Raw genomic sequence first — 13,326 nt, forward strand, 5'->3', positions numbered from 1 at the left:
TCCGGAAGGGCACACTGACGTGCTCATTCCAAACAGGAATAAACTGCAGGAAAGCTTGGTGAGTGGGAAGAAACATGGCAGGCAAGATCCAAAGGCAAGAAAAAACGTTTTTCTTTTCAAGCCAAAAATAATAAAAAGTACTCTATACCTTTATAATGAAAGGTTTCAAGCTGTTATTTTTGACCCCGAAAGGGCAGAATTAACTTGCCATTATAAATGGTCCCTTGAAGACCAGTCCTATGTGTAGTTGTGACCAAAAGCACAGATAAATATTAAATATAACTAGAGAGAGAGAGAGAGAGAGAGCCAGGAAATAAAGGCTCCTCTTACTCTTGTACAAACCATGGAACCTGTACTATATATACCTAGAACACAGCAGGCAGTTCTGGACACTGGGCCACAATGAAAGCGAAATGAAGAGGTAAGCAAGCCACACAAATAGACGGGACCCCAAAGCGGAGTCCCAGCTGACCTGACCACCCCCCTCGCTGAAAAACATAAACAGCCAAATAAAAACGCATTAGTATAAAAAAAAGGAACCCATCATATATGTATGCCCCAAATCCTCACTAGCCACTTAGCCTCTTAGGACCTAACGTCATTAGAATCATCGTCTAAATCTGCCCGTTTTCAACCTCCTCGGTTGCTGGGTGCTCTTTCAAATCACTCTCATCCCCAGTCAACTGCATTATTTCATTGATTCACTGTACAGCAGCAGCTATATTGGACTCAGCCTCCAGACCTGTATAGCAAATCGATGGCCACAGAGACGCAATTACAGAAGTCACAAATGCTGAAAGCCACAAAAGGAAAATGGCTGCGTTCTCTCTCCCTGACTGGGGCCCCATGGAATGCTGCTTCACCATCTCATCAGCATTATTAAAAGCTGCCATTTACCGACCAAGTACAATGCGCCCGTATTTTATATATACCTTTGTACGTTGTGCTAAGTACTTGATTTACATAATCTCATTTAATCCTCATGGTAAAGCTATGGAGCAGTACGAATGCTTCTATACAAGTGGTGACAAGGAGAAAAAGTTAAAAGTTAATCTATAACCACCACTTTTACTATTCAATGAGCACCTGCTGAACACATCTGGGGGAAATCTGCCATGTTTCCAATCGACAAGCCAGCAATATTGGTTATCTAATAACTGTCCTTCCTTGCTCATTTCTACTCTTGAAGCACCCACTCAAAAATGGGAAGACCATCCATTTGGGAGCAGAAACAAGCCAAGTTCCCTAATCTTTATAACAGGAGGTGGAAAGAATGCCCACTCATCTGGTAAAAGTATGTACATCACTCTCCAACCACAACAGAAAATGCTGGAACCTCAGGCATGCAGCAAGTGCTCAACCTTGGCTTGACTGCTGTCCAGAACCTGCCAAAAATCCAGCTGAAGCGGCAGATAGTTGAGAAAGATACACTAAGTCTACAATCTTCTGAGTTATTTATGCTCTCTTCCTTTACAAAGTGAAATCACCACAAAGCAATTTACCTGGACCACATTAGCTCAGCTACCCACAGAAGTACTTTCATGAGTTGAGATCCATTATTACACTCTCAGCTCCTACTGAGAATCTATATAAAATATCACCTTTTAAAGAACATTAGCACAATTTCCTCAGAACAGCAACTGATGGCATTTTTCTATTACGAGTCTCAACATTCCTTATATAAATAGTCCTCTTAGAATTCACTGCCCCCCATGGGAATGCAAGCTGGTGCAGCCACTCTGGAAAACAGTATGGAGGTTCCTCAAACTAAAAACTAAAACTAAAAATAGAACTACCCTACAACCTAGCAATTGCACTACTAGGCATTTATCCACGAGATATAGGTGTGCTGTTTTGAAGGGGCACATGCACCCCCATGTTTATAGCAGCACTATCAACAATAGCCAAAGTATGGAAAGAGCCCAAATGTCCATCGATGGATGAATGGATAAAGAAGATGTGGTATATATATACAATGGAATACTACTCGTCAATCAAAAGGAATGAAATCTTGCCATTTGCAATGACATGGATGGAACTGGAGGGTATTATGCTAAGTGAAATTAGTCGGAGAAAGACAAAAATCATGACTTCCCTCATATGAGGACTTTAAGAGAAAAAACAGATGAACATAAGGGAAGGGAAACAAAAATAATATAAAAACAGGGAGGAGGACAAAACAGAAGAGACTCATAAATATGGAGAACAAACTGAGGGTTGCTGGAAGGGTTGTGGGAGGGGGGATGGGCTAAATGGGTAAGGGGCATTAATGAACCTACTCCTGAAATCATTGTTGCACTATATGCTAACTAATTTGGATGTAAATTTTAAAAAATTAAAAAAAAAAAAAAAAAAAAAGAATTCACTGCCCTCAAAACACTCATGCCTGTGGATGAAATTGTATGCTTACTTTATCTGGCAATGATCACATGCCCCACCCGGTTTCCCTTTGTGCCCTCGTTTCCAGGAAGCTCAGTACTAAATTTAGTGCTCAACTATAGCCATTCTCACACAATTCAATATACACAGATATCTTTCTGCCTTCAAAAGAGAACTTTTCCCCCTGTGAGCTGCTGTACTTACTTTTCCCCCAATGATCAAATAGTACATGTTCATTACAGAACATATGGAAAGTACAGGAAGATATAAAGCAGCAAGAAAAATAATTTCAAATGGCTTCTGATCGCTTTTTAAAAATCTGATTTAGCTGTCTGGGCCTATCCCTGCTTTAATGCATCCATCCCTGGCATACAATTTATTTTCGGAGGCAGGGAACTCCTGGCTAGCCAGGCCTCAGACGAGGCGGTGCTACACGCACGTTTCTGTGTAGCAGAGCGAGGAGAGAAAGGAGGCACAGAACACAAAGGCTGAATGTGTTTGGAATAACAGATGCTGGAGCTAGAAAGGATGTTTAGGATCATCTGGTCGAATCCCTTCATGTTTCTAATAGGGAGCCCCATCTCCCCAGGCCAGGCTCCTGGTGGCCGCGCTAATGTTCACCTCCAGAGGAATACGGCTCATCTGACCGGCCTAAGTGCCAGGACTTTCACTGGGTCACGTTTACTGGTGGATGGAGCAGCCAAGTGTCAACAGAGACACGCCCCCACCTCCCTCTCTCTTCACTTCCCTTCTACAGAGTGCCAGCTGGGTCCCCTCCGAGCCTGCCTCTGGCAAGTCCTACCGGCTCCCTCAGTGCTCCTACATGTGTGCCTAGAGCCCCTCAATCCTGTAGTTAGGCAGGGATAGTAAAGTGTCAGAATTCAGATTTAAGGGGTGGAGGGAGGAGGTATACCGGAGTGCTGGTTAGGGGGTTAGCAGCTAGTAGCCCAGATTGGAAAGTAAAAGCAGAATTTTGCTTCCCATATGGCTTCAGGTCTCTGTGCACGTCCCCCTCTCAGCTTCCCCGCAGGGAGGAGGGGAGGCTGGCAGGCTAGATCTAGACAGTCCTGGATGCCTGGCTATTCCCTCATTTAACAGCACTTAGGGCCCTAGCGTCTAGTATCTCAGAGGGAGGTGGGCCTCTACCTAGCACAGAACACCCAGTTCAGTAAAAAGGAAGAGAAATGCTCAGTGAGAGACTCAAGGAGTAGGAAAGATATGGTGGAACTCTTCAACAATTAAAAGTAAGACGTTCTTTTTTTTTTTTTTTAAGATTTTATTTTTAGGTAATCTGCACACTCAATGTGGGGCTCAAATGTATATGCTGAGATCAAGAGTCACATGCTTTACTGACTGAACCAGCCAGGCGCCCCTAAAAGCATAAGGTTCTAAAAGGATGAATGCTCAAGGAATTTGAAGGCCAACTATTTTTTAATGTTGAAAAACCCAGGTGACTACAGGGTCAAGTCCGGTAAAATTGGAAACAGGCTGATTTTCAAATAAACCACAATAGTGGGTTGAATTTAAATTATAAATATTAAATGACCTTGACCAGAATCAAAGTGTAGCTTCCTAGAAAATGCTTCCTTTCCACCATTTAGTAAAGTTGGTTGTAAATCACTGAACCACAGACCTTTGCAGCTGGAAAGGCTTGTAGCTTTTATCCAATCTGACCAATGTTTACAAATAATCTTAAAAGGAATCTCCCAAAAACATGAATCATAAATTATATACATACCTAGTCAGCAGAAACTGTATACAGAGTATATAGAGGAGGAATTGGCTGCTTTAAATAGGCATTACAGAAAGGACCTCCAGGTTCAGTTTTTGCTCTGGTGACATAAACCCAAACCCCCTAGTACCTCTAAAAAACCTGTGACCTACAACAATTTTGAAATGGCAACTTTGAAGGCAGTCTAACCTCTATTTCCAAGAATATTTCCAGCCCTCTCTGTGCTGCTTCCTAAGGCATGCACAGACTCTGAATAAAACCTCAGAGAAGAGAAGAGAAAAGGCAGGCAGAGTTTCCAGCATTCTCTTTGGTCTGTAGCTGGATGAGCCCTGTGATACTGGGGCACATGCTGATCGCCATTACTTACCAACTGTACCTTGTCCTGGGATGGCAGGGAACCCAAGAGAAGTAACCAACATAGCCTGTGTCCTCAAGAGGATTACACACTGAGTACCAGATAGGTATTGGAGAACCTAATGCGACAAGGTGGATAGCGTGGAGGATGAGAAGGTTGAAAACAGTTCCAGGCTAGACATGGAACTGCCAGAGAGGGGCCTTACGATGACTAGGAGCTGAAAAGGCAAGGAGGCGTGTTCTCCACCGCTGCAGCTTTGCAAACACGTGCACTGTCTGGGTTTCTTTTCTATGACGCCTAGCAAAATGTTTACCTGTGTTATTTTTGCCATTGCAAGAAACAAGTTGGCCGTAACGAAGCAACACAAATCTAACTCCTAATCAAATGACTCAGTGCTCACCAGTCCACTCACCCCAGAGCGTGGCCTCTGGTGCAAAGGATACACACCAACAACACTTAGTCCCTGTTGGATGCGTGTACGTGCGTGTGTGCAGGGGGTAAGGGGACAAGCAGGGGTTGGTGGACACAAAGGCCCAGAGCAGCCCCCTGACCAACTCCTATTTTCCCTCCTATGCAGTTAAAGAGAACATATTTTAAAGACGAACTTCAGGGGCACCTGGGTGGCTCAGTCCACCCAGTCAGGTAAGTGTCCGACTTTGGATCAGGTCATGATCTCACAGTTTATAAGTTTAAGCCCTGCATCGGGCTCTGTGCTGACAGCTCAAAGCCTGGAGCCTGCTTCGGATTCTGTGTCTCCCTCTCTCTCTGCCCCTTCCTCGCTCTCTCCCTCTCAAATATGAATAAACGTTAACAAAAATTTAAAGACAAACTTCAGTATGAAGGTAAATTGTGCGGATGGTACTTTTCCCCCAAATACTTTGCGTTTGTCTTTAATGTCTCCTCGCCTCGGCCCCTGTGACAGGTATGTTACTAGCAAGATGTACGCATCTATTACTTCTATTCTGAATGATTTCAGCAGGTGAGACTGGGATAGGAGCACTCACATCCGGGGTGGTCTGAGGGAGGGGAGTGAGCCGGTGTCCTGGAGAGCGCTGGTCCTGAAAAATTTCTCTTCCTAGACAGCGTGGTCTCCTCTTCCATCTCTAAAGCAGGAAGAGGGGCCTGGCTGAAAACCCAAGTGGCAGCCAGTTGGGTGTGCACGGTCACGTCTTCGGGGAGCCCCTTTCCTCTTGCCAGGGACCCCTGGGTCGTTCCGCTCTCAGTGTGAGAAGGGGCAGTTCTTCCTTCTGACCCTGAACTGGATGGCAAGCGAAGTGTCCCCAATGCTGAAAGCAGACACCAACAATTAAAATTCCACCAGCAGACTTCAAAATGTCTGAATAATGTTTGAGTGGGCTCACCTCTGACCTCCATGAAAACAAATTAAGAGCAATTATTCATTCTATGAAAAATTAACTCCTGAGTGAGAGATCACAAACCAAGACAAAGACTGTTTTCAGATCTCACAAACAAAGGCTGCATTTTGTGGTGAAGTTACTCTAAAAGGGGCACAATGAAGCTAAGTATCAGATGATATGGGATCAAAGATCGGACTCTGATCACCATGATTCATCACTCACATTCCATAATGCTGGCCCCAGAATTATTTACTTGAATTCAACATAAACAAAATTTCCAAAACCTGGATGACCAACAAACTCAGGCAGCATCAGGCGCAAGTCTAAGCTCTGTGTCCATCATGTCATGAAGGGAACATAAAATACTGTCATTCGTACTCTTTATAGAATTGAGTCCCTCAACCCGACCCCCTGCAACAAGCTCATGAAAGCAGGGGGCCATCTTTGATGGCATCATCTTCTACTTTTAGGCTGTTACCAAGTTCGTATCAATTTTCCTTTGTGAAGAGTCTTTACCAATTGCTTCCTCTCTACCCCTGAGGCCACCAGGCCATGGATCTTAGCACCAGGCATCTGGACTTCTATGTCCGCCTGGGTGGTCCCCCTGATGCCAGGTTCACTCTGCCCCATCTCCCACCCCAGACATCTTATACCTGCCTGCCAGGTGAATCCCCCCCAAATTCGCTTTAATCATGTCACTGCCTTGTTCAAAAACCTTCGGTGACTCTTCCTACAACACCAAATCTAAACTGCCTGGTTTTCTAAGTCCTCTGTGACTCCTCCTCACCCCATGCACACAACTATCCTCTCCTCCATGTGTGACTTACACCCTCCCCCATGGGAAGCTGCCAGCCTTCCCACTCCACAAAAAGACCACACTTCTGTCCTTTTCCTCACATGGTCTGTGCATCCCACTCCTAAGCTATCCCTCCCACCGTGCTCAGACATACAGACTTAGGCTCAAATCCCAGCTTTAAAACCTATTAGCTGTTTGACCTATACACCTCTGATTAATTACCATCTCTACCTTCAGTTTCCAAATTCCTAAAATGAGAATAACGTGACCTCATCGGCTTGCGGTGAGAATTGAGAGAATAGATATGTTGGTATACAGTAGGTACCTAAGCGGTGTCAGTTTTCTGTGTCTTCCCTTCCTCAGTCAAATCTTACACATCCAGCCCTAGCCATTTCTTGAAACTTTTTGCTAGAAGTGGCAAGCCACCGAGCTGTGCAGATTCAAGCAGGAACCGCCATTTGGGCAGCCACGCAGCCTACCAGACCAGATCTGGTATCTCTGAGGCTGTGGTGTGGGGCATGATCAGCGGGTGTCCTTTGGACTCAGTCTGGCCATGGAATGTCAATTCCCAGGACTTCTCGGGGCTGTAGGCAAATCTGCACCCTCAGCTGGTCTATGCTGATAACTCACTTAATCACAGCATGCCACAGATGGAGCCTGAGCCACAGGGGTGAGCTACCCCAGCCCAGGACCCTTGGATGGGCACTCAGGATGGGGAAGAGGGAGACTGGCAGAAACTTCATCTTCCAGGACCGGACATACATGAATGAAATGAGCATCGTTGGCACAAACTCACCTCTGGTGAGGCTCTGGGAAGTCAGAGCTGTTGCTGTGTCAGACCCAACAGGGGAAATGGTGAAATTTGTTTTCCTGGAAGAGTCATTTCTTCCTCTAGCATCTGCTGCTTCAGTTTGTGGAATGAAGTTTTCTGGAGCATCTGAAGAAGTGTGGCTCTTTCTGGGGGTCTGAGTCATCACGCCCTCCTTGGAGACCACCGTTGAAAAGTCCATTTGGTTCTGATCAATGGTGATGTTTTCTATGTGGGGTTTGGTGCTACTTTCTGGCCAGTGGTTCCTTACCACAGCTGAAACAATAAGAAAATGGATCAGTAAGAGCCTGCTGGTTCTCTGTCTGCCATGAGCAGATACTCAGTAAAGAATTGGATTCAGGTAGAATAATTTCACCTTTCTTTTTTTCCACACAGTAATTATTCTTACAATGCAGTGGGAGAAATTATGTAGCAACAATACTATGGTAGTATTGAATTTTACAGTAAGTGGAATAAATGATGAAAACGGACAGAAAGAGACCAATACAGGGCTCAGGGGAGAGGACCTGAAGCTCTGGGATCCAGGCAGACTCCGGGAGGGGCGCAGGGGACGCAGGTCAGGTGTGAGCAGGGGGAAGGAAGCACTCGCATGCATCAAGGTTGTGAATTGTGTCTTCTGCATGGTAGGAGGGTAAAAGCTGGCAGCTCTCGATCCTGACACCTACTCTTGCAGGCAGGGGGTGGGAGGTGGGACATGCCTAATTCTGGAAAAACATGTGAAGGATTTGGCAATATTACCAAAACCTTTGTAACGTAAATAGGTTTGATGCAGTGCTTTTGTTTTCTTTGAATTTATCCTAAGGAAATACTCAAGAATGTGGACAAAAATTTAGCTGCACTGATAGTCATGATGTCATTGTTTATAATAGCAAAAAAGAAAGGAAGGAAGAATAGAAGGAAGGAAGGAACAAACAAAACTGAAAATCCTACAGCCGCAGATCAATTAAACCAGTTGCATTGTGTCCGTATGGAAGGACATGATGAGGTATTAAAATGTTATAAAAATAAAGACGTTTTACAGGTATTATTGAGTTAAAACAACAGGTTTCAGGGGCCCCTGGGTGGCTGGGTTGGTTAACTGCCCGACTTCAGCTCAGGTCATGATCTCGCAATTTGTGGGTTCAAGCCCCACATTGGGCTCTCTACTGTCAGTGTGGAGCCCACTTTGGAGCCTCTGTCTCCCTTTCTCTGCCCCTTCCCTGCTGTCACTCTCTCTCAAAAATAAAACATTAAAAAATTTTTTTTAAAGTTTCAAAATAGAATTGAGAGTATAGTCTCATTTTGGTAAAAAAAAAAATATAACAGCAATCATGTATGTGTGTGCATGCCAACCACGGAGGTATGTTCTCGACATGTCCTCATTTGTTCAACCCTTGTGCAATGTCAAGGTAGGTGCTCTTCTCCAACTCTGCCCGGGAGGCAGAGGAGGTACAGGGCGGGGGCTCATATTGCTTGCCCAAGTCACCAGACAGCCTGCTCCCTGCCCAAGCCCCTGAGCATTCAGCTGTGCCCAGTGCTCAGGACAAAGCGCGTGGTAACAAATCCTCCTGTTCCCCCTCGCTTCCGGCGCAGGGGTGTTGAGGAAAGGTTGCTTATTAGTACGGACTGTTATTTGACATTTATAAATTAGGGGATGGATTTAGATTAGTCGGGAAATATACTGAAGTGATCATTTTCTGCCATATTGCCCAACATGATGGCAGAGAGGGCATGAGTTACAAACATCACGATCAGGTGAAAGTTGAGGGGAAACCGGGCGCAGAAGCAACCATCTGTGGAATTAGGTATCATTTATCAAGGCAGGGGGTTCAGAGTCAGGGCCGGTTGGTGGGACGCCCAAGTCCAGCCCAAGGAGGGTGCCTTGTACTCTGAAGATGTGTGCACACGACGCAGCCACGGCTTGGAAGAGGGAGCCCCACCACTGCTGGGGTGTCAGCTCCTGAAACCAAGACTAAAACACAGACCACATTTTAAGAGCCATTTCCCTGGATATCCAAGCTAATGTGGAAGTGAATATGAAATACATGTGCTAATTGGAGGGCACAGAGTTTAATGAGTTTCTAGAGAAAGCAATGAGGACAAGGACCATTTAAAGTTATTGCTGATTACATGGGTCCCTTAAAAACCTATTTTTATTTTCCTCATTTGGGAAGGATATTTTTCATTCTGCTTAGGATCACGGGCTGTGAGCACTGCTGAGAGACCTCGGTGGGAATGAATGAAGTCACTTCTATCTGTATGAGTCAGGCAAAACATGGCCAGCCATCTGACCAGTAGCGGCTGCAGGCAGAACCTATGGTTCAGCTCAAAATATCACACTTTCCCAAAAGGAACGAGTTATCTTCTAGATCAGCTCTAAGAGATGTATAAAGTAAGACGCAAATGCAAACCACATATGTAAGTTTACTTTAAAAAGTAACAGATGAGGGGCGCCTGGGTGGCTCAGTCAGTTGGGCGACTGACTTCATTTCGGCTCAGGTCATGTGATCTTACAGTTCATGACTTCAAGCCCCACGCTGGGCTCTGCATTGACAGCTTGGAGCCTGCTGGGGATTCTGATTCTCTCTCTCCCTGTCTCTCTCCTCTCCCCCTACTCATGCGCTCTCTCTCGCTCTCTCTCTCTCTCTCTCAAAATAAATAAATAAACTTAAAAGTAACAGAGGAAATTAATTTTAATAAATATTTTACATACCTGACACATTCAAAATAGTAGCATTTCAATATGTAATTGATATAAAAGTTGAGATACTTTGCATTCTTCTTTTGGTATGACACTGTAAATTCCAGAGTATGATACTAGCTGTACTTCAAGAGCACAACAGCCACATGTGGCTAGTGGCTACAGCACTGGACAATGCAGTTCTAGGTCAATGGTTCTCCACATTTCCTCCACTCTGGTCCACTCCCACCAGAAGTATGGCTCATTTATTGGGGTTGGAGGGGTAGTGATTTTTAAATCTTCCATAAGAGATTCTGACAAACTTTCTTAAAGGAACCCTTTCCTCCCCAAATCCCTTGAGAATCGCTGCTTTCGTGCTTCTTATTCTGTTTCCCGTAATTGATAATTAACAGAAACTTCCTGGAGAGGGGAGGGACGTTGCCAAGCATCTGGGTTCCTCTGGGGTCCAGCCCCAGACAGGCAAGGACCACATTCACCTGAAAATGGGATTTGGAGGGGTGTTTCCAGGGGCAGCCACCAAATCCACAATTTCAACTTGAGACCAGAGACCCACACAACATCTTCCCTTTGTTCTTTCTATTTGAGCTGCAAGGCAAATTGTCCTCTCCAGATAAGGTGAAAGGGTCTGAGGATGCTCCCTCTATCCTCCTGGTCATTTGGGCACAATGAAGAGAGAGTGTTCTTAAAAGAAGCCAGAAAAAAAGTGATTGTGGGGAGGTAGAAGCGACCCAAAACCAATGCCTGGAAGCTGGTAAGCCATGAGCAAAGGAAGAAAATGAATTTTGCTCTATTATAGCCTTAAGATGAGGGTGACACTTGGCTATTGTTGAGCCTCTGAGGAAGCCCATGGCTGAGGAAGCAGCAACATGCCCTTCTTCACAGAACTGGGAATGTCCCTAGGAGTTCCACTGCAGTCTTTAGAAGGTATGGAATGGCCACATAAAGACAAGACATGAGTCGCACTGAACCATGCTGTCTCCCTGGAGGGGTGACAAAAGATGGAAGAAGGAAAAAGAAATGTACCCTATAAACAAAACAAAAAAGGCAGACCGTAGTCTTGCATTGTCCCAAATCATCCTACCACTATAAACGAAATATACTAAATAAAATATGTTTTACACAATATTTCTAAATGCATTGCTGAGTTGGCAAGTAAGTAAAGAATCACATCTTCTAAGGCCAAACATGAACCAAGAGCTGGAATACAGAGAAGTGAGCTAATTCTCGGCAGTTAGAAGCTGCCCTGGGGCACCTGCTCAACTTTTGTGAGCTTGAACTTCTGGTCTGATTATTAGGAGGATGTAGGAGACAGGAGACAAAACTCTTAAGGAGAGAGTCTGAGAGGAAACTCAGACTGTATAAAGCTGGGACTAGGGCTATACTATGGGTGTCAGACACATAGGGAAAAAAAATCTGCCCTGCAGAAGGGGGCCAGCAGGGAAAAGTGGCCTTTGATCTTGGTTTTAGATGAAGGAAAATAAATCTCACTCAAGAATTTGTAACCGGAAAGGTAGCCCTCATGTGGGTATGCAGCACAAACTCACAATACTTGTATGGTCTAAACCTCAAGCCAAGGATATATTTTAAAAGTGGTCTTGAACTTTGTGAATATACTAAAACCACTAAATTATATACTTTAAGAGGGTGCATTTTATGGTATGTAAATCATATCTCAAATACACATGCACATATGTGCACCCACATATACCCCATTAGTATGAAGGAAAAGTGGTTCGGATATACAGTGCCTCTTGCTTTGCAGAAATAAATGTGAATGCTCTCTAAATGAACATACCTTCAATCCGATTTTATCATTCATTGATAAAATTCTAAGGAATAAGAGATCACTGTCAAAAAGCACAAAATATAAAAGGAAAAAAGGCATCAGTGGGTAAAAGTCAGCAACCTAGATAGGCAAAGCCTTCAAATACTGGAAATATCAGTCAAAGAATGTAAGTATATAAAATACATAAAAAGAAATAAGAAACTAAAAATGAGAGAGAGACTATAAATAATGGCCAAAAGAAGTGAAAGAACTCTAAATGGAAATTCTAAAAATGAATAAAATATAATGATTGAAACTAGGAAACTTGACAGATTTAGATACGGCTGAAAAAAGAACTAATAATTACAAGACAGATGATGAGAGAACACCCAGATGATATAAAAAGATAGAAGATATGGAAAAGAGAGGAAGAGACAAGAAAGATAGGAGTGAGAAAGTCCAATATATATATAACTGGAGTTCTAGGCGGAGAAGAGAGAAAAGAGAGAAATGGCGATATTCAAAAAGGTAATGGCTGAGAATTTCCCTCAAACTAAGGAAGCCCAACAAATCCTTAGAAAACAAAATAGTACAGAAATATAAACTCACATCATAGTCAAACTGCAGAAAACCACAGACAAGGTACATCTTAAAAACAACCAGAACAGGGAAAATGACAAATCATGTATAGAAGATGACAATTAGACTAACAGCTGATTTCTCAACAGCAATAATGGAAGTCCAAAACCAGTGGGTAAATATTGTACATTCAGTAAAACTATCTTTGAAAAATATCCTGAGACTCTCTTTCAAAAAAGAAACATTTTCAGTCAAATTTCAGTTTATCAACCACCTCCACAAAAGGAAATTAGGGAGAATTTTATGTCAAGCAAGAAAAACAATGCTAGATAAAAGCTAGAAGAGGCAAGAAGATATAATGAGCAAAGAAAATGGTAAATATGTGCATAAATCTAAAGCAACATTGAATTTCTAAAATAATTTCTCATCTGTGGGATTAATAAAACAAGATAAAGCAAACCATGGATAACAATAGCGCATAAGTCAGGAGGGCATAACCAGAATCATGTTGTGTTGAGGGTGACTTTAAGTTGTGTAAAAAATGCATTTTCAAGTTCCTCAAGCTGACCCTGAAGAACAGAGAGTGTATCACTTCCAACTGGTAGAGCTTGCAGTAATATGAAATTTCCATTGAGAGAAACTAATTAATATTGCCTAAAACCAAAACAATGAATCAACAAATAGCAATTTAAGCATGTTACTGAGAGGTATGGACAGGATTACTAAAAGAGCTTGTTAAAAGGGTTGAAAGTGGCTGATTCTGGGAAGCGGAAAACGATTGGTAGTAGGAGTGGTCAGGGTTTTTTATAATAGCCTTATAAAACATATTTGATCTTTAAACTATGTATGAGTT

At 43.4% G+C, this 13,326-nt stretch overlaps 1 protein-coding gene across 1 annotated transcript in view; it reads right to left on the reverse strand.

Moving 5' to 3' along the window:
* HEG1 (heart development protein with EGF like domains 1) overlaps positions 1-13,326 on the reverse strand; it is a 90,029-nt gene that overhangs the window by 53,828 nt on the left and 22,875 nt on the right. Inside the window, exons 2-3 of the mRNA XM_042954357.1 lie at positions 7,417-7,704; positions 5,471-5,752 (exon numbers count right to left, since the gene is read on the reverse strand). Of these exons, the coding sequence (XP_042810291.1) occupies positions 5,471-5,752; positions 7,417-7,704 (570 nt within the window). The remainder of the gene's footprint in view (positions 1-5,470; positions 5,753-7,416; positions 7,705-13,326) is intronic.

This window comes from Panthera leo, chromosome C2 (assembly GCF_018350215.1).
Source record: "Panthera leo isolate Ple1 chromosome C2, P.leo_Ple1_pat1.1, whole genome shotgun sequence".
NCBI classification, from domain to species: Eukaryota; Metazoa; Chordata; class Mammalia; order Carnivora; family Felidae; genus Panthera; species Panthera leo.